Source organism: Lepisosteus oculatus, chromosome 4, assembly GCF_040954835.1.
Source record: "Lepisosteus oculatus isolate fLepOcu1 chromosome 4, fLepOcu1.hap2, whole genome shotgun sequence".
NCBI classification, from domain to species: Eukaryota; Metazoa; Chordata; class Actinopteri; order Semionotiformes; family Lepisosteidae; genus Lepisosteus; species Lepisosteus oculatus.
In genome coordinates, this window is record NC_090699.1 from 64,179,604 (window position 1) to 64,202,261 (window position 22,658).

General features: G+C 39.9%; 1 protein-coding gene across 13 annotated transcripts in view; it reads right to left on the minus strand.

Moving 5' to 3' along the window:
- Window positions 1-22,658, minus strand: part of LOC102695071 (ERC protein 2) — a 314,021-nt gene that overhangs the window by 237,304 nt on the left and 54,059 nt on the right. For 10 of the 13 annotated variants that reach the window (XM_069189507.1, XM_069189516.1, XM_069189515.1 and 7 more), the window contains 3 exons: window positions 9,633-9,707; window positions 6,901-6,945; window positions 2,657-2,812 (listed from right to left, as the gene is read on the minus strand). In XM_069189507.1, coding sequence (XP_069045608.1) covers window positions 2,657-2,812; window positions 6,901-6,945; window positions 9,633-9,707 — 276 coding nt within the window. The remainder of the gene's footprint in view (window positions 1-2,656; window positions 2,813-6,900; window positions 6,946-9,632; window positions 9,708-22,658) is intronic. The other 3 variants (XM_069189511.1, XM_069189509.1, XM_069189512.1) reach the window with 1 other exon arrangement.

Genomic DNA, 22,658 nt, shown 5'->3' on the forward strand with positions numbered 1-22,658 from the left:
TGCCTTAACATATTCAATAGATGCACTAACAATGTGGTTTTTGAAAAAGGTGCTTCTGATATTTCTGATAAGGGCTTTGGCAAATATACGGGACCTCACAGTAAACTCCTAGGACCCATGGCAAAAGTGTGGTGTGCAATTTGCTTTCAAGAGCTTATAACCAACACATTATACAGATCGAGATCTGCAAAAAATGAGATACAAGAAGGGTACACCTTGGTCTTGTTTTTAACACTGACTCACACGTTAAGAACGGTTACAAATGAGAGTGGAGTTTCAGGTTCGGGTTATGAGGTTCTTGTCCAGCTGTTTCTGCTCTGAAGAGTTCATAAGCCCTTGTAGCTTCTGTGGAGAATGTTACCAAACATGCTCAGTAAGAGTTCCAGCTCAGCTTGTTTCTGAATGGGCTTTTGAAACCTGAACAAGAAGCCAGGCAGAGCTGTCTCAATGCCCGGCACACAGGCAAAACATTTTGAAGACTCTAAACTATAAAATATACTGTATTTCTTTGACAATAACACAATTTCACTGGACATTCAGATGGCATGATAAAAATACTGGCTTTACATTCTGACTTTGCACTTCCTGCTTTTAATTCCATTCATGAAGCAAGGCCTGAGGGATATTTTGAGGACCGTGGGCTGTATGCCACAGTACCTGTGTCATAAGATTGTCCACACTGGACAGTACCACCTATTCCTCATTTCTAAAAAGACTAGTAATGTATTTACCCAGTAGTTCTGCTGTATCTCACACACCTGGTGTTTTTATTTTTAGCTCACAGTGAATACGTTTCAGCGGGACTGCAGGAAGAAAGGTGAAATAAATCACACAACCCAAGTGCCATCTTTCGAAAAGACGGAATTCATTTTTTCAGTGCTCAATTTTCCAGCTGACGGAGTCTGAAATTTGGACATGTCAACATGTCCTGTTCTTCCACGCTGTGTGGGCACTGCAGCTCGGGGAACTTGAAGGTTTCCTTTGTGCAATGATTTGAAATACAGAGGGCAAATTAATACCCTCTTTCCACAGACTATTATTTTGGTTTGTATTTCACTCTTAATTAAATAAGTCTGACTGTTTGCATGTAATCCTACAGATAGGCACAATCCACAAGCCTTTCAAAAGGGTTACAGTAGAAGCGCATGTAGCCCGACCAATGTTTTTGTAAAAATTCCTCCCATACTTTTGGCTCAATGCCATCTCCTCATCCCCTGGGCATTGAGTCAGCAGAATGGGGTAATTAAGACCTAGGTAAACGCCATATTCTGCCATGAAAAACAAACAATATTGATGTAGAAAGAACAATGTCACCTCCTGCCTTTACTACAGTAGCACATTGTTTTAGATATGAAATCACAAGGCACAAATACAATGTGCCATTATCAGGCAAACAAAAACATAACCTCAAGCTTTAAAAAAAAATGCAGGTGGCTTATAGAATCCCAGAAGTGCTTTCCTATAATAAATAATGCATCTGTCAGAGCAGGCTGTCATGCAATTTCTACTGAAATATGCATCAGGTCTACATACAATTAATGAAAAGTCTCTAACAAAAAATCCTCTTTGTTCTCTCATAACATGACATATCAAAGTTTGGTAATTAACAAACAGAAACACACAAAAGCCTCTTTTCTTATACATGGTGCACATAAGTGTTCATTTCAAAGGTCAACAGTCTGTCTGATGTGCTGAGAAGGATTATAGCACCCAAAGCTGTTGCTAATGAAAAGCCCATTGTCGGGGGGGAAAGTAACCCCCTCGCTCTTATCAGCATGACCTTTCTTCTAAAAATCAGTGGATTTCCCTTTGATTTATCAGAGTCCTTAAACCAGCAACGCCTGGTGCTGAAAGACAGACTGAAGGGGATCCAGCTGATGACAGAATAATAAATACCATTTAAACCCAGGTATGACAAATGGAAGAGCTGTCAATTCTCCTGAGTATATTACAGGCAGGCAGTTGTCCTGAATCTCACTTCACAAAAAGCCGTCAGATTTGAAGAACAAAAAAGGCTTACCCACCACATCACCAACACATGAGAGAAAACAACAATGTAAGCAAATCAGCATTTTAATGTGGTTAGACCCCTCAATAACTAAAGGAAAAAGGAGATCAGTTGTCCTCATTAACCCTACAGAATTTAAGCCTTGAGAGCTTATAAATGCTAATTCATAAATTAACAACATACTAGGGTAGTGAAATATAATATTAAGATTATAAAGAGGCCATTTCCTGATTAATAAAGGTCACTTGACAGAGCCTGGTGTAAACTGATACTCGTTTGTGAATGCCATCTGTTTCTGTAGCTGTAATGCCCCACTACACTGTTTATTCAAAGTGTACATAGAGACAAACTGTAATACAATATAGGTACCAAGTTATAAATTAGTAATGTACTTTAAAATGTTATATTCATACAGTATAACTGATAATGTCTATATACAGCACAAACAAAATGTTCGTATAATATTTTATACACACAGAATAGTGTAGTATACTATATTTTTGGCGTACAGTATACACCAAAAATCTGAGAGAGAAAACAATCTGCAATATTATTCTTCACTGTTTTAAACTATTTTGTTTTTAGCCATCAGAAAAACATACAGTCATCCTTCCATGCAGGAATCACATTTGCTAAAAGATACAGTACCTTATTTTTCATAAACTTTGAATGGCTTTTGTAGACCTCCATCTGTTTAATCTCTTCCTCCCTGTCCTCTGTATTCAGTAAGCCATTTGTCTTCAGCATCTGGATTTCATCCTCAAGGTCCCTTATATTTCTTTCGAGTGAAGCAATTTTGGTGTCCTGTGTGAGAAACGCAACAGAATTAGCAAGAAAAAGCCGCCATAGGATGGACAGCCCCACAACCAGCAAAAGACTTCTGAAGAAACAGTATTTCAATTCTCAAACAGTAGGATTTCGCTTCTCCTGTCCTCAACTGTTAATCCATGTCCAAGTGAATTCAGGTGCTAGACGTGAAATGAACTTAGTCGAATACCTTCGAATAACCAAAGATGTTGCAGACCATAACATTCCCCAACATTTGCCAAAACAACCTCTTTGAAAGCAACATGGCTTCTAATTTAAGTAAGGCATGTTGCAAGAACCAATCAACAGGTAAGTAAAAGCGATTAAGACGTGTCTCCTTCAGTCTGGATTCAAAATAATGGAATTACTGTACCATCACACTGCACCTTCGAGGTCCACTGCTATAAAGGCTTCGGAAATAAATGGCAACGCCTAGCAGGCTTTTCTTCCAAGCGCTCGGAGAAAAATCTATCTAGACTCTAACTCTGAGTGCAGCTTGCATCCTAGCTTTTTAAATAAATAATATTATGTCTTTCAAATTAAATATGGTTCATCTCTCACTCCTGCAGAGCATACGCTGAGAACGTTCTTTTTTTTTTATACAGTGTCTGTGTGCTCATATACTGTACAACATACAGTAAGGACGCTACAGACCTGATGCAATTATAGCATTAATTATAAATGTGTTAATGCACATTATCTCTACAGTGCTGCCCTTTTTAAAACGATCTAGGAAAATAATTGTCTTTATAGAATTCTCCCCATTCTCTCACATTTTTTTAATACAAGCTGAACTAAGTGAAAACGTTCCCTGCATTTTTGTTTTCTCCAATGTGTCAGAGGAGTCAAGCCCAGTTTAATCTACTTTTTAAGAAAGACCTGTCTGGGAAGGTAGCATGAAGCAAAATATTGGCTCCACGTGCCTCTGACAGCATTTGTTAAGGCCACCGAGGATGCTGAGATAGTGCAGACATCTCATGGAAATGAAACCTGTTTCCTAATTCTGGCAGGTCTTTTCTAAGGTTAAGATCCCTTACACCACAGGGAAAAAACAAAGCAATTGTTCCCGGTGCATAATTAATGCAGGTCCTCTCAACAGAATTCATTTTCGAAAAACGAAAACCAGATACCTTTTTACAGGTGAATAATTTTCAAAAGGTTGCGTAACCAGGCTATAATCATCTCCAGGAAGAGGTTTCAAAAGAAAGATGAAAGGTTATGAACTGCGAGGCAATTTGACTCAATTCAAAATTAAAGCATTTTCTCCTGTTGCGAACAAAACCAGGCCACAAAGGACCCGGTCATTAAAAGTTAGAATTGGGTACATTGCATTTTGACATACAAATAAAAATGTTCACATGTGCTTATACTGTATATGAAAACATATATTAATACTGAAAGGGAGTTCTGTTGTTCTTGTCCCATATTATGATACTGTAGGTTATCTTCAAGTTATCGTCCTCTTCTGGGTTTGCTTGGAGAGATTCAGTTTCATTTAATATTTTCAGACCAATGTTCCCTCAGCTACAGGTCTCTACATCCGAAACGTTTCGAGGTAGATTCTAGTGATGGACCAATTCTTAATGTGGATTAATGAACATTTTTACCCATTCATACTACTGGGTAGGGCCCCGGCTAGCTCTGTTGGTAGAGCATGAGACTCATAATCTCAAGGTAGTGGGTTTGTGTCCCATGGCGGGGGGCCGTAAAAAAACAAATGTTACGGTAACATCAACAGGATGTTGCTGCCCCTAAGTGCCAGAAAGCATAACGGGCAAGCATCCATCCATCCATACGACTGGTGTCACGCCTTCTACAGCTAGAGGGCGCTCCTACTCTGTCCTGTCCCTAGTTCCCTGTGCTTTGCTTGTCCTTCTGGTGTCTCTCTCTCTCTGGGGCTATATATTTCCGGGTCACGCTGTCCTGAGACCCGCCTAGCACCAGGTCGCCCCACAGCCGCGGCCTGAGGGCATAGGTTTCTATACGGGATTTCCTGAACAGCTAAGCCCAGGCTAACCCCTGTTCCGCTGGTACGCATAGGGTCTTTTTCCGGTCTCCTGCCATTCCACGGTTTGAGCCGTGACAATTGGGTATTCCACCCTGGAACAAGCTGTTTTAAGTGCCTTGTTTAAAAGTACAAGAGCAGTGCAATACCCAGGATATGACACGTTGAGAGATCTTCCCAGGTCTCCACACTCCTCCCTTCTGTAAGCTGTGCCAAACTGTGACCTCTTATCAGGAGTCACGGGGACCTCTGTGATTTGCCAGGTACCCACAGGCCCACAGTGACATCAGTGAGGGACATGCTTCTCCTCCAATGGGTGCTAACCCTCATGTCAGGCTCTGTGGAGCTCACAGTGTGTCAAATGGCGAGTGGTTGTGCAAGGAGGCTGGAAAAGCACCGAGCACGTGTCTCAAATCTACATCTGAAACAACAAGAGCTGGACTTCCAAGTCTTAAAACCATTGGGTGGAATATAATAATAAATACTCATCATCTCTTCCAAATTTAATAAAACAACCTCTGCATTTCCTGTCATTCACAATTGTTGAATCAGTTGCCTCCATATTCTGAAAAGGCTATTCCTCCTACATTTCCATGACTGAAAAACCACTGACTACCTCAGATTCCTCACCAAGAACGCCTGCCAGCTCTTAGAAGATGTGGAAAGACATACGACAAAAAAAACATGAAGAATTTCGTATGCTGTTTCTTCGAAGAAAATTGTTTTTTTGAGGTCAGCTTGGGGGCCAATTCCATAAAAACCGTCAGAAGTTAACCTTTCATCTCATTTAACTTGAAACATCACCACCAGAGTTCCCAGATAATAAGGGATTTGGCTTGAGAAGCCCCGATGATCTGAAAGAAAACCTCCCCCAGCAACCCTTGAGGAAGAAAAGAAAAGTGACAATTTCACATAATCATGTTGAGAGACTAGGGACTCAAACAACAGAGAACTTTCCTCTCAATGGCACCATGTCCTGATCTTATGTCCATTTTACAGTGCACTTGAGTCGCTACCACCATTAATAAAAATCCAAATGTCATTTTAAAACCATTAGATTAGACTGATTATCTAAACATTAAAGCATTACTGAGTCTAATTAGAGGACATTCTAATAATAACCGTCTTATTCTGACATTTACATCTGTTTCACGAACACGCAGCTTGATTAGTTTTTATCTGTCGTCCAAGCTTATACAGTACATAAAACAAGTCGAATTAGAATGGTAATTGCAGCTAAATAAGTTTCCATTATGTTGTTTGTTTGTCTGTTTTCCAACTGAAAAATGGCAAAATCCTGAGAAATGGGTAACTGGAAACATGTTTGTAGGTGTAATGTCAGCAGTCATTATGGATCAAGCATGCTAACTGCTTTTGTCATAAACTCTAAAAAATGGGAACGCACACCTTGTACGCTATGCAAATGCATTCCTGAACGATTCGACAAAAGCAGCAACAGTAATACAATCAAGCCTCACCTGAGTCAGGCATGCAAATATAAGACATCTTATATTTCTTGCAGAAAAGCACCAGCACTCTCAAAGTTAAATTCAGGAAAGAAATGATTTTCAAAGACACAGCAGTGTTAGGCATTTGCTTGGAGGTAGGCAGATAAAATCTGTCAATATGAAGAGGATGACTAAACAATGATCAGTTTTCACTGTTGTGGTGTGGGCTGTGTCTGGAGGTGGCTCTTAAGACCATCACAGACCATGAAGTGCTGTATATAACTAATTGCAAAGTTTTGGTCAAGGTGAAATTCTTTTGATTTGTGGAATTTTGTGTGCACTTACATTATTCCTGTGTTTAACTTTTTTTAGCATAAAAAATGCAGGTGTGAATGATATTGATATTCTCCGTGAGTTAGTCTCTGTCTGCTGCACAAATGCGGTATTAGAAAATTAAGGAAAGACATGCATTGTGTTATATGACATATACATTATACATCCATTATCTGCCTTTTGTACAGCGAGAGGAAAGAGATGAGGATTGACAGCTGGACAGTTTTACAGTAAAGCTGCAGTAATTCAAGTCTGAAAATATTAATTTCACAGCAAATAACACCAGGGTCATACCATACCTGCCATATTACATCAGGATCAAAACAGAAAGGCGGGGCTGTGCTCTGCAAAAATTATACAACATGCATTTCAGTACTTACACTGGATCATTGCGGGTAAAACAATGTATGAACCTACTGTAGGACTATTTTCCACTGACACTTCTTATAATATGCACACTGTAATTCAGGTTGAAGAGTTTTAGAAAGAAAGAATTCAAATATTATGCCCCAAAAAAGAGAAGAAAAACTCTAGCTGAGGATAGGCATTACATTCTACCAGGAAATGCATTTTTCTTTTGCAGTATAACATTTGAAAGTAAACATTTAGTGTAAGAATTTGATATTTTACCTATTCCTCCAAAATATATTAAGCTCGCTGGAGCCTGACAGATAAGAGGTGTATACTTTTTTAAATACACAGGGCTGTAGTCTAAGATTGTCCTGTATCAATGGTGAAGCATCTGTCTCTCTGAAGAATGGCTTCTTTTTGCAGACTTTTGAAAAGTCTGTAGCATTAAGAAAGGATTACTCAGCTGGAATCCCTCAAGGTATGTGTGGTACAGTACTGTATATTGCATTTTGGCCTCTCGTGAAAGTCATATTCTTGTTATTAGATAAACACAGCCATCGCTGAAAATCCAAAAGGGTAACAAACATCATTAAAAAAGCTGACATTTGAACCAAAAACAAGTATGTCATCTCCATTAAAAATATCAGTACTGGATGCATAAGGAGAGATGTAGAATTTCTTGTACTTAATCTAAAGTTTGAATTCTGCCAGTGATTTCACCTGCTATGGTCAAACACAATGAGTTAATATTGGCTCTGAAAATGAATGCTGACTCTTACCACACAATTTAATCTGCGGCTGGTTTTAAAACTTTCAAGACTTTTCCCTAGTGCATGCCTGCACTCTGTTCTGTCCAAAGGGCAGCAGCAGACAGCCGCTGAAGTCAGACACAGAACCAAATGTAAAGCTTTATGCCATCCAAGAGGGAAAATGAATAACAGAAAACCCACTGGTTTCCAACCGAAGAAAATAGCAGGAGGGTGTCATTTCAAATAAGTTGTGCCTTTCTGGTTGCTTCGGAGGAGAAATCTGTGGGTGTGTTTGCCTGCGCGGGTTTGGTTAATTACTACATACTGTGCACTAGTTGTTGCTTCACTGAGCATAACTGGTTCCTTTTGGCTGTAAGCAGATTTAGAACGTATGTTGAGGTACTGTACCAGTTGGATGATGTTAGATTCTGGAAACATGTTATTGCATTTTACACACGCACTGTCATAGGTTATGGGTCTAATACCCCCATTTGCCAATAACCCTGGCTCCATGAAATTAGCATTTATTAAGGGCCAAAAGTTGACATGAAACCCAGTATTATGGACCAAATGGAACCCTCAAGATTCTAACTACAGCAAGGCTGTTGTCATGGAGACCGCATCCTGTGACATCCGTAAATACACAAATCAATGTTGATCGCACAACCTCTCCTCGCAATCAACCACAAATCGATGGAAACCGTAGAAGGTCTTCCATGTGACCATGTGATTCTTGGATAACAACGAAAGGGACAAAAAAAATGAGCAAGAAACTTTAGAAAAAAATCCCTCTGAAACCAATACGTATAAACTTTTCAACATGTGCAAGTCCACAGCTGATGGTTTTTTTTTTTTTGGGTCGTGACACCAACATCAAAAGGCTGAAAAGAAAAGGAATACTTCCACATGTAATGTTAGTAACAAATTGAATAATGTTTTAGATTAACTAGCCCGTTGTGATTTTCTGTGATATGCATCCAGCTTTCAATCCACTTCAAACCAAAGCATGCAAAGTATTTAAATAAGAAACAACACTTGTTACTGGAGTGAAGTTTAAAATGTCTATTCTCTGGGCAAAACGATTAAAATAATCTTTATTGCACATTTGTATTGCATTCAATGACCAAGAAACGTTTAGGTAAAGCTCTGCTTTCTCAAGACATATTCTGATATGGACTACTGCACAACATGCAGCTGTGAAAATGCTACTTTTTTCAGAAATGGCAAACTCAGTATGACTGAATGTGTATAGTCTGGAACTGAAAAACAGCAGCACTGGGAGGATTAAAGAGCTGCAATGTATTGATACCAGAAAAATGCAGCACCTAAAGAGTGTGCACACTGCAAGGCAGTGTTACAAAATGGTGTACCATCTGATCATTTCCGAAGAGCTACAACACTTGGCAAAGATCCGATTGCATTCCAGTGAGAAGCTGATATTAAAGGGAATCTGAAATCAATAATTCATACAACAGCAATGGGAGGAAACGGATCCGATGCAAGAAGAAAAGGCACATTGTTCACCTTTGACGGACAGCAGTTAAGAGCCATTTTTTAGCCAACAAGCTCACAGACACAAAAATGCACAGCACAAAAACAGCATGCAGCATCACAGGTGTTAGAGAAGCAGCACGTGAATTTAATTGCAAAGCCAAATCCAAATCATTCGGCAAAAAGGGTTCTATTTTACAGACCTACTGTAATTCCTCAAACAAAAAAAGGACAGTTAAAAACGACTTTACAAACACAATACTGCAACTTCAGTGAAGCTAATTATGCAAAGACAATCTGATGTCACCTTGTTAGAGAGCTATATAATGCACAGCAATAACAACACAAAAGATCTCCAACATGCACGAGAGCATTCAAAGAGGCAGTGACACTGGCAGTTAGATCAAGGCTGCAGGCGCACTGACTGATAAGGGCCTTACCTTCATTTCAATGACTGTCTGAAGAGCCTTCGTCTTTGCAGGTTCCTGCTGAACTTGGTTTCTTCTGTGCAGTTCCTGTGGAGGGACCCGATAGAAGTAAGCTTGTCGGCTCATGCTTCCATTACTTTCAGTTAAACACAATGGATGTTATCTCCCTCCCACACGCTCCAAGATGCAACAGGAAGGGCTTGTTTGGCATCTGCAGCTCCACAGCTACAGTAGGGCCTGAAAGCTACAGGTGCATCCTTTCATAAGCTCTTTTAAGGATTGCTGCAGTCAGTATCTTACATTACAACAAATTCTGCAGGCACATGCGCTATTTGTGAACCTCTATCAATAATTAATGTCAACGGTGACACAGACAGTGAGTAATCATTCAGTCCATTTAATCATACACGGCCGACTCCTCTTCACCATGCTAAAACGACATATTTTCTTACATGCAATAAAAATTTAAGGGCTCCTACTTTTGAAAGCTACAACATAAAGCTGCAGCTGCATGAAATGATTTAACCATACGGCAGTCAAACATGGTTTAGTAATTTGTACACGCAATGCATATACAATAATCCACAAGGGAGCTTCACCGATACTGAAAGGGTTTACTGGAATGGAACAGAATAAACAAATTGTGGAATAGGTCATTAGAAATTAATCTAATTTGTTAATGATAGTCCCACATACCTGTAAAAAAACACATCAACATTAAATTAGAATGTTGGTTTACTGAAGATACTACTCTATAATACATTTTGCCATGCTATCAACTTTTAATTATTTTCACATGTACTACCAGTACCTTTTATTCTACTGCTTTTCTTCTAATCAGGAATTTGAATGGCAGGTGCACTGCAGGACCGTGCCTTTGAAAGTCCGCAAGACGTAGAACACACCTTATTCCGAAGGGTGGAATGAAGAGAAAGAGAAGTGAATGGAAAACAAAATGGAAAAATAAAAAAAGGAGGAAGTGTCTGCGAATGCAGCAGTTTGGGAAAGCAGTCTGCAGGAGTATCATTCTCTCGGGGATACTCTTAAGGGGTTTAGCACCCTGCACTTTCTCAGGGGGCTAAGACTGGAGGTGAAAGCTGAAAATTCAGCAGAGCTTCTCACAGTAATGCATGGGTCCTTCTACTTCTCCCATCTGCACAGCCACCTACTGTATCAATACTGTAGCTTTACTAATGCACAGGCTCTAATAACAAAAGGTGCATTTATAGGCAGAGGCTCACACACAGACAGCAGTGAAACAAACAGCAGTGTTTTCAGATCAGAGCAGTTTACAGTCCACAGCAGCATGATGAATAAAACATGTGAGTGTGTCAACACAGTCTTCCACTTCAATAAGACAGATCACGGTGCTTGGGAAAAGCCGATCCTTTCAAAAACCAGGGGGGAAAGTCATCAATAAATAACACGAGCGTTCATGGAAGCTCAAAGAAATTTCGACATGTTCTCTGTGTTCATGTCAGACATGGGCAGTAACACGTGCACGCGCACTAAGGCAAGCTGTGGTGGAAAATTAGCTGAGAAGAGGATTTTTAAATTTTGATGCAGGACAGGGAACGTACATGGCAAGCAAAGAGTAAGAGTGCAAAACACGTAGTGCCTCAGCTTCAAATGTCTTATAAAACGTGATGTTAAACACATTTTTTATTCAGGTGATATAAATAGGTTGCATACAGTACTTGGTGCTTCTGCCACTTGGTGCTTGTATCAAAGTGGACAGGCACCACACACACAATGCAGGATGCATAACTATTCGTTCACAGAATAAGGGCCAGAAAAATAATCACTTGAGAAGTTCTGGAAAATACAAATTGACGCAATTGAATCTGACTCGCACAAATTCTCTTCGCAAATCCCAAAAAACTAAATCTGCGTGAGACTGCATGGAGCGGGCCAACTCTGCAACAGGAGATGAGGGAGACGGGATGGCTATGCACCACGTCAAAGTATTTCAGGACACGGACTCTTCATCATTTCCAATTCGCTTCCATTCTATATGGAGGCACAGTGATGTTTAAGAAAAAAACTGAAAAATGTAACGATGAAAATAATAAAACGTCACATTCTTAATGGGATGGGATTCTGAAAACTCGCTTTTAAGCCGCCTATGTGCTGTACTTCATCCAATCAAAAGAACCGATGAGTTACAGACAGGAGTATATTGAGGAAAGACAGCTGAGCTGTGTGACGCAGACCGGCGACAGCTGTAACTGCTGTGCGGCGTGTGGCCATCATCGCCCTGCTGTCACACAAGGCACACGAGCTGGCATCTAAATGAGGTGACAGTTCAGTACAGCGACACACGGGAAAATTAACGTAAATTCCTAGTACGTAAAAATGAGCCGGGGTCGGGTTCTTAACAAATGCAGCAAACACCATTCACAGGACCACTGCTGCGGAAGGTGCCTTTCTTTCAGTGGGAACACAAGGAATCCCACTTCCTGTTTCGTTGGCCTGCAAGGGGAGAAGAGCCGTTTTCACTGGGTGTGCACCTGGCTTTTCACTCAGGTTGGTATTTGTCATTGGGCTGACATCCCAACAAAAAAAAAAAGCCCTGCAGAGGCCCTCTTTGTGACTATGAAACCTAACCCTCACTTGGAAGATGTTCCTGTCCATTAACAGCTTATCATAGACCATCAAGATAGGATCGTCCAGTGTCCCCTCATTTACTTAATTAAGCTGTCATGATGTGCCAGGGAAATGGTAAATGCAGTGACAAAGCTGACTCTACGTCGTTAAAAAATGTTGCCGGAATTCCAAATAAACTAGAGGTCAGACAAGCCTGATGCCACGGTGCGTAACCTTTGACTCTAAAGTGCACAGGCCAACTTTAAAATGATCTGTTGCTTCATAGGTTATTGAGCAGCTTCCTAAGTGCAATTTACTTGCTTACTGTTGGGTGAATATGTAGAAAAAACAGAACATTTATGACCATTGCACCACACCACAGTACCAGCATTTATAAAACATTAAAAGGAAGGTGTTATGTAATATCTATTATTTTAGCATGTAAGCACAGTGATTTCTCTGTAGTTTTTTTAAATAATCTCAAATAGATAAATCAAGCAAGAAAGGATTGGAAGAACCCAGAGGAATCCAATTTACTACTGTACACTCGTTTCTTCTTTCTCAAATCGGATCTTAACAAAACATTTTTGAGCTTAAGCCAGGAACTACAAGCTACTAAACCCTTTTGTCAATTGTTCCAGAGAGTGTCTTCTGAGTAGAGAAAGCGTATTTAAAAAAAATATATTCCACTTTGAAATTTGGAACGAAAAAGATTTACTATTCAGCAAGCAGAATTCTAGGCCTTTTCAGACTTCAAAGCCCATGCAAAATGCTGTAAGCACACAGAAAAGTCAAGTTCACACAGCATAATCCCTATTGTGCAGAAAGTGTTTATTTTAAGGAAAGACTAGATCTGAGGAGAGATCTATGACAATGGAACCAGATATGGTTTAATACTACATGTAAATAGGGTGTGACAGGATGGAGCAAGGTTCACTGGTAGATTTTCAAACAACCGCAAGCTTCTGAACAGCTCAGCTTTACTTTTAAAGTCTAGTTCATTTATACTCTCCAAAAAAATAATGCAATTTGTTGGACCTTGACACTTGTAGTCCCATTAGGCACTGTACTTAGAAATGCACCGCTGACACTTGGAACATTCATAGATTAGATAAGGAAATATTATATTTAAGGTTAATTTTCTCAGGGACAAATGCTATACTATATGAAAAAGGAAATACATCACTAAGCACCACAAGCATATTGCAGTGTTATCCCACACTTCTATTTTAGTGCATTTAAAACTGAGAACAGGAGGCACTTCTTTACACAAAAGGTAGTGGGAGTGTGGAACAAGCTACCCAGCCATGATGACGGCAGAATGGTTTGTTTCAGGAAACTGTTGGATGAATAAGCTGATCAATAAGCTGCTACTGTAACTTCCAAATGAGCTAGATGGATTGAACAGCCTCCTCTCATTTGTAACTGCTCTTATGTTTTTTTTATTCTATTGTTCCTATCTACAGGAGAACACATTAAACATTAAAGACATTAAAGTGAAAAGGGGACTTTCGCATACACAAATAGCACAGGCTTTTCTTTTGCCAGATGTATTGATTTAAGAGCAAAAGGCAGAGACAAAAATAAATCTTGAGTTATTATATCCTGATAAACCTTTATGCCTGAACATTCTTGGAGTTCATCAGTCCACAGCTGGTGTGTGTTGCCAAACGTGCTCGAGGCCACTGGCACCAACCATACAGTGTGGCTTAATTACACCTCAAAGGCTTTATTAACAGTGATCGAATGCAATGAATCAAGCATCATTTTTTTCAGCGTAGTTTTACCCCAGACACTAAAACATGCCTTGTACCAATTACAGGGACCACAGCAGATGCCACAAACATCCCCCTACAGTTTAATATATATATAAAGTGAGGCAACTCAAATATTGGGTAAAAGAGAAGGAATGATAATTAGAAACAGCTTCTTTAATAAGTGTGCTAAGAAATGGAGGACCACTGAACTGAATACCGACAGAGCCTTCCTCCAATGTGTTTTGTAAACTGAGGAAGAAGCACAGACATGCAGTGATGCTGATCAGCTCAGCTAGAATGAATGAAGAAGTGGCACGTGATACTGGACCCTACACCATCCTCTCATTTCCCCGGCCCTTTCAGTTTTATGTACATGAACCCATTGACCAGAATCTTGGAACTTCCAGCTCCCAGGTCCCCCTCGTCCCCAATCAAACATCTCTCTCAGGGGCAGACAACGCACGGCTGGCTTCGGGAGCAGGGAGCATATTTCCATGACCTTCCCGGGATCTCAGTCCTCTTCAAAACCGCAGGAACCGCTCGAATCTGCAGTTCAATCCCACACACCATCACCCGCCATCTCAACCTCACTTCAGCGGGGTGCTGTTCTCCAAATGCAATATGATAGAGCTACAGTACACATACTTTAAAACTCTATGGAACACAGGTCATGTGCTGCTCAAGCAGCCCAACCTTTCCCCTGCCCAATCAATACGTTCAGCTGAAAGCACGATGCAAAGGGCACTTTTAATGACTAACTTGGCTGAAGCAACTTACATTTGCATCCATTTACACAGCAGTCTTTTATGGAAGCAATCCAGGTGAAGTCTTTTGCTCAAGAGTACAACAGTAGTGTCTCACTGGGGATGAGAACCCACAATCTTTTAGTCATGGGTCCAGAACCCTAACCACTGCTCCACACGGTGCTCCTCAGTGCATTTGCCGTAGATAAAAAAAAATGCAAAACAAAAAAACAGAAAAGAAATAAAGAATTTAGCCAAACAGATGGAAACCACATAGATTCAGTTATTATCCTAAATAAAAATCTTTTAACAAAAAACCACAGCAATCACAGATAAAAACCGGCTCATCTTTCTGTATTATTGTATAGCCCAATATGCCTGTACCAACCTAAATAAACACTCTTTGCACCAGTGTGGATTTATGGGCTTAATACTGATTGTGGTACAGTGATCTGTGAAACACTGCAATTTAGAGAACGCCCACAAGGATACACAAGCTTTTTCTATGTGACAATAACAGTGCAGAAAGCTGTGAAAATCATGCTCAGCTTATCTATGAGTGAAAAATCTCCTCACTCTCAACGTTAACTGCCAGGTACTTGTTGAGCTCATGCCCATCAAGGGCAGTCGATGAAGGCTAACTCTGAACTATCTACCCAAAAAACACTCCCTCACCCTCATCACAAAATAAAGGCAAAACGTATCAAAGTGTCTGAAACCTCACTGAAATGGATAAAAGCACACAAGCTACACAAAGAATTGTTTACAGAACGTGACTATGCCACTGAAGCTCATAGAGGCTCCTTTACTTAGAAAAAAAACACGGCTGGGCACCTGTTTGCAGGACCTGCTCGTCGAACAAACAGGACTGTGCAGCTAATGGATGTCTTGGCTGTTACAATTAAGCTCCGACATTTCCCATCCGGAGCACAGGAGTGACATTTCTGAAGTTTCAGGCTGGATTTCACCCTTATGAATGAAAATCAGAGAACTGGCCAAAAACATCAAGGGCTCCCAGAGAAAACAAGATCTCAACATGAAGAAAAGTTTATATAACGGAACGTTTACTGAGACTTGCGATTTAAGAATTCTGCCAGGATTTAAGGTATTAGAAAGGAAGCTTCCAAATTGAAGGTTTAGGGTGTTCAAAATAACATATCTACAGTATTCATACACAGAGAGGGGCAAGCATTTTTCATCTTTATTTTAATACATGCTATGCATTAAGTGCTAGAGCAATAGTTTACACAGTGCCTTTGTATCCTTCAAGAACTGAAACCCATTAAAACATAGGAAAGGTACAAACAAGAGGTGGCCGTTCAGCCCATCCTTGGTCTTTAGTAGTTCACTGAACTCAATAACATGGCTGGATAACCTGTTCCAGACTCCCACCACCCTTCTGGTAAAGAAGTGTCTCCTTCTCTCGATCTTAAATGCACTTCCACATAGTTCTGGTACCCTCTGATTTGTGCGTCAATATTCATTCTGAAGAAGTCCACTCGGTTAATTTGGTCAGTGCCTTTGGGGATTTTGCATACTTTATTAGGTACCATCTTAGTCTTCTCTGATCAAAACTAAAATGTCTCTGTTCAACTGATCTAAGTGGTAGCTGTACAGCTGAATTATACTAACGAAGTGTTTTTGTATTGTGTTTTACAAACCTGAGAGTGGACTAAAAGCATCTGCTGTTCTTTCAAACCACTCAACTCAAAATCCTATTAGCATAATTATACAACCATCAAAGTGCACTCACGTATGAAGGTCAAAACAAACAAAAAAGGAAAATTACTGCAAACTGCAGTGTTCCCTTATCAAATTCGTGTTCACACTCCATGATTAAGATTATTGTATCCAAAGGCAAACTGATATCACAAGTTCGAATCGAACACGAAAAGAAAAATAACACAGCACATCGGGAAAAGGAATAAGTGCCCCAAATCAAAACAAGAATTGTCTAAAAGAGGGTCATAATATGAATCAGAATATTAAAGAGCAATATTAAATTCATTATGTCATATTGCAAAAGTCTAACGCTTTTAAAAGGAGTGCCCATAATACTCATTTCCATCAATCTGACTATTTCTTTGTAGGGTTGCTTGCCCAAATTGAACACAGTATGTCCAAGCTATTCCATTTTCAGTCAGTCAACTACTGTGTCTCTCACTACTTGATATGCGTGTACCTTATGATTTATATCTTTAATATCCAAGGCACAGTAAAAGCATTATTTTAGAACAATAGATTCCTTTCAGCTCAGGCCGTTTGGCCTAGCTGATTAACCTAGGGATTTAATCTAGCCATGGCTGGAGGAAAGGAAGGAAAAGCCTCAACAGTGTGGCTGTTCCAGACTCCCACCACTCCCTGTGTAAAGACGTGCTTTTTGTTCTCAAGTTTAAATACACTTTCCCATAGATTACTTGTAATATCAATTTCACAGGCTTCAAGATGCATCTCCTATAGACTCCTATAAGTCTAAAATTAAAACACGAGCCTGATCAGCATAGATGGAGTCAAATCGCATTCTAACATTGATCAAAAGATACACCATCAACTTAGTTCAGCATCAACTTCACTCTTTCCAAGCATAAAACCAGTTTTTAACAACAATTGTTAGAACACAACACTAACTACAGTACTTCCATAAGTCCCTTTATTTAGCTAACAAGTCAAAACGAACCCCATAAGAAAATCTGTCTGTCATCCCTTCACCAATTAACTAATTAGTCAATTAGTGCACCACATGTGAGTCTATGTATGGCCAGTCATCTGAAATCACTGTCCTTATTACTTCTGGCCCACCACATTAGATGGCTGATAAATAAAGTACTTTAGGACTCGGGAGCTGGGAGGCAGTAGTGTCAACCACTGTGCCAATCACTGCAACACTTACAAAGATGAGGAACACCACCCGGAGAAAGTGAAATATTATCTACACATGAGCCCTCTCCATCAGGTCGCTCTGTCTTCGCTGGGTTCAATGACCACAATGTTGCAGGAATACGCATTGTTCTTCCGCTCAAGCACGAGTGGAGCTGACATCTCTGCGTGGGCTTATTTTAAAAAAGACTGAGCTTTTTATAAATTTTATTTTATAAATAAATAAGCCCTTATTCAGATCCTTTAGTTATAACAAGATTTCCGACTGAACTGCTGCAAACAGAGTTCTCTGATACACCTATGTCAGGTATATCCCAAGTACAAGGAAATCACTCCATTTATGAACAGAAGCTGAAAACAGAATTTCAAATAGACATCTGTGAATCCCCAAAAAGACTTGGGAACTGCAAGATGTGGGCAAAAACCTGAAAGTGATTAATAGCAAGAAACTCAACCTCACCCTTTCATACATTTTTGACCCCAACCTCAAAGTCCTTAAAAGATCCAAAGCTGAGGTTCAGCGCACCTTTAACCATTCCGTGTTCATGTCAAAGTTTAAAGCGGTTATATGTTTATTTATCTTTCTGAAAGATTTTCCCAGAATATATAAAGTTCTTGAAGAGTCAGGTACAACGCATGCTGGGTCAGATTTTTTTAGGGCTGAGCCTCAGTAATCACCACCGCCTAAAATTCTTGACAAACTGACATCATTCCATTGTACATGAACAGCTTTACACAAGCAGCAGGGTGAAGAATTGAGAACCAGACTGAACACCGCAGGAAGAAACCATGGGGAAAATAACATTTATTAAAGATCATTTCCTATGACCTTAATCCACATTTATCATTTGGGTTTTCCACGAATGCCATCATTTCATTAGTTGAACTTTATTTTTTATTGCATAACAAACATCTTCCCCAGACGCATGCAGGATTCACTGGATTTGCTACATAGCTGCTGCTTAGTTATCCTTCACACACATCATGACAGATGCCCTGACCGGGCCACAAGGAGGTCACACTTCGGTGACTCAAAACATTCAAAATTTCACTGAAAAAAAACCCTGAAATAAACCATAAATAACCTATGCCACAAAATATCATAATCCCCATTCCCATAAAGCTGGAAAAAGTCCAATGCTTTTTTCCCAATCCAACCTTTCAGTGCTGTTAGCCCCAGGGTGTTATTTCCTACATATTGATAAAATAATGGCCGCAAACCAAATGTCCTAATGTGGGTGAAAGGAAATCTGGAACTGTTTATACCTCCTGAGAAAGCCTGCCACCCAGTGCCTGAGAACTGCATCACCCAAGTGTTGACCTGAGTGATGGTAACGTCACCCCCTCACTCCTAGAGCCACTTGGCAAATACAGGGACCAGAAGCTTGCTGCAGAGACTTCGGCATTCAAATCTGTGCTGCACTTCTGCTTTGAATCACCAGTTCAAGCTTTATTTTGAGAAAGGAATCTCATATTTATATCCGAGAGTTCCTGCGCAAGTCTTGGAAATAAAATGGGAATACCTGTCCCACCTGGCTACGAAGTTACAGTATACACACATACAGTACAAAAAAAAAGTTGTACGTGCATGTCTTCGCCTTGATGGCCAATATTTGTTTTTTACTCATGTAAACCCATTTGCTTCTACTGGAGTCGCACACATTCAGGTCATTCAAGACGAAGTTCAGGGGGCGAGCCGGGTATACAATGAGAGAACCCGCCCAGCCAATCAGACTATCACAGAATAGTCAGGACGCGAAGAGGAGACTTCCATAGGATTCCTGAGGTTTTGGGATTTGTCGGCTTGACACTCACCCTGATGTAGCAGGCCTAACCATGCTGCCTTTGACAGCGGCGTGCAGTACCTCAGACTGGATGTGCAGTGCAGCCTCTGGCACAACAATCCTAAATGACTATTGTTTTCAAGCTGGGAACTTCAAGCCTTTGCAAGAACTTTTGGCAAATATTTTGCCCAAACCTCACACAGCTGCTTCAGATTCTGCCGTCCCGTCTTTCAAAGCAGGTGCTAAACCTCAGTGCACTTTTGACATCCATAATTAAACATTTTTCAACCTTAAGAAAAAAAAAATCTTTTTGGAGCTAAATTTATTACAGACGAGGAGAAGTTGTGGGTTATGACTTAATAACCACAGAAGTGTCTGTGATGCGCAAAGCTCTGATTACAGCGCTGGGGCTATTCTGGGAGAGACGCACCATCACCTAGACATTTCTTTTTACTTTGGCATTCTGGACCATGTGCACTGCATTAACTCGGACACCCAGAGCAGCTGCAGCAGAACGCCCGCAGGCCTGCAGAAAATGAGAAAAGATGCATCCTCTCATCAGTGAACTCATCCAAATTTAAAGGAATGTCTAAATACCGAATAGTTCAGACAAAGCGCTGGCTTTTATCAAAACTAATGATTAACAAAAAGTGCATGCGTCACTGTAAGCAGAATGCTTGGCTTGTACTCATTTTGGCTCATCGGCCTTTGCAGAAAAGAAATTGCATGTACAGTGTAACGCCAGAAATCCCAGTAACCCAATGTCCTGCTGTCTCTTTGTAATGCCCCATGATAGATACTGCACTGGTGAAAGGGAGAGAGATTTACAGTAAAGTTCAGTGCAGCAACAGCCACAACTGCTATACGCTTTTATTGGCTGGGAGAGCTTATTAAAACTGCACTGTTTAGCACTGGACAGGCCCCAGTGCTGGACAAAAAGAAGTGGTTTGTATGAAGAGACTTTTACAAAATTGAAAACGATAGTCAGCATCATTTTGCTCAGCTCACTACTGAAAATAATTTAAAGAGAAATATATATACACATATAACATGAATATTAAACATTCATGTTTTTAGACCGACTGTACTGATTGTATTGAATTGGATTGTATTGTATTGTTGTATTATTGTATCATTTCGTTACACTGTGCGGTGTTGAGTGTGTTAAGCTGAGGTTGTACTGCAATTTCCCTCATGGGATCAATACAGTATGTATGTAAGACTAAGTGAATATAATATACAGTATGTATACATACTTGCATCCATAATTATGTATATACGGTATTCATTTCTCCAGCTGATATATACATATAGTACAACCCTTGAATGCAATACAATAATTTTGGCAACAGGGTATTTTAAGTGTATGCCCCTGAAAATGTCTGCTGTTTTAGTTAAGTGCACGTCCAATGTACAGCATTACACCATAGACTACATAAAATATTTTTGGAAAGAATTTCCATCCAGACTGCTCCCTTTAATTACTTTTTAAAATGCTGTTACAGTATTTTTTAATGTATTGCCTGAGAAACTGAAAATCCATGCCTTACATGTAAGTGTATGTATATACTATATACACATCATATATACACAACAACCTATATCTGCACATACATATGTCATGCAGGCAAACATATACAGAGTTAATGAAAAGCAATTAATTTTTACAGCAATTTCGAAGTGTGCGCCTTAATGCTCAAGCCTTCCTAACACTTGATATAAAACAAAGACCATACTGTAAAACCTGTAACTTAGCACCAGGGCAAAATTACTGATGGGCCACAACCACAGTGTGCCTCAACAACCTCCATTAAAAGTAATTACTGTTCTCCTGGGCACAATCATTAATGACTACTTTTTCATGTCTGGAATGATCGCCAAGAAAGCCAAGTCTTCCACACCTAAAACTTCAACTTAAAATGCACACATTACTGTTTATACATTTAGCTGCAAAGAATTTCAGTATAGGGTATCTTTTGTATTAGGCAAAATTCCAAACTAGTCATATTTCAAAATATACAATGAAAAAAAGTCATTAAGGAGGTGAGGCGTTCTGGGATACATGGAAAGAGTACTTCTGGACAAGCATTAGACTAATATTTGTCGTCTGGCAGAGACAAATGATGGGAGAGGCGCTAATCGTCCTAATACGCCACAGCAGATGGTCAATTATCAAGCTTTTGCTTCTTCACAGGTAAAGGTTTATGAAAAGCATTGCCTCACAAAAAACCTCTCCTGCCTCACCAGAGCTCCACTTACACCAAACAGTCAAATCCTTTTCTTCACCCTCGTTCAAGGGTTAAAAGTGGGAAGATCCAGATTGGAGAAGTGTAGAAATGTGTTACAGGTTACTGATGGTGGCAGCTCTGTTTTTCTTGTATCACTGTCCAACAGCCACCCCAGAGTTCTTTTATAAACATGGCCCTTTTCTGGGGGGTGTGTGTGTTAGGGGAGGAGGGGGCAGCCCTACATTTTGACTGCACACCGTGCCAATGAGAGCAACAATGGAAATTTCTGTGTGGAAAAGTACTGTATACTGTAGCAATGACTTTCCACTCAAGCAGAGCATGAATAGAGCAGCATATCCCCAGATCACCCACGTCCGTGGATACGACTCTCACAGCGACACGGTTTACCCGAAACAAAACACTCCGTCATCGTTAAAGTAAATTCCAATCCACAGACACAGACTTGGGGAAGGGAGGGTCTTCACAAAAACATGTTAAAGCACAACCAAAAGAAAAAAAATCACCCGTTGCCACATTTTCTGTGAATCCTTTAGTGCTTTCATTTTTTAGAAATTATCAAATTTACATGCCTGAACTCTCGAAATGTACTTCTAACACTATCTGACAAATTCCAGCAGCGCAGAAGGTTTCAGCTGAAATAAACTTACTAAGTGATGAATAATACAAGACCTTTGTCAAGGCTTCAGATGAGAAACCATGCTAAGCTTACATAACAGCATTTGTCACTTAAAAGTTCTGAATAATAAACTCCTCTGCATAACGTATTTATGAACACATTAGAATTGAAAGCATAACTAATAGTAATGCAGTCACAGGACAATTTATTTCACATCTAGGGACAACCTCCAGACCTCAATGCAGGCATGTTCTAAAAAACGTCAGCTTGGTTATTCGAAAGCTTCTTTTCTCAGACTGCTAGTACTTGTACTTCATAAAAGAAAGATACAAGAATGTGAGAAGAAACAGAACAATGAAGACATTTATAGATGAAGAGGAACATTTTATAAGGAAACTTATAATACATATTTTACTCAGTTTTTAA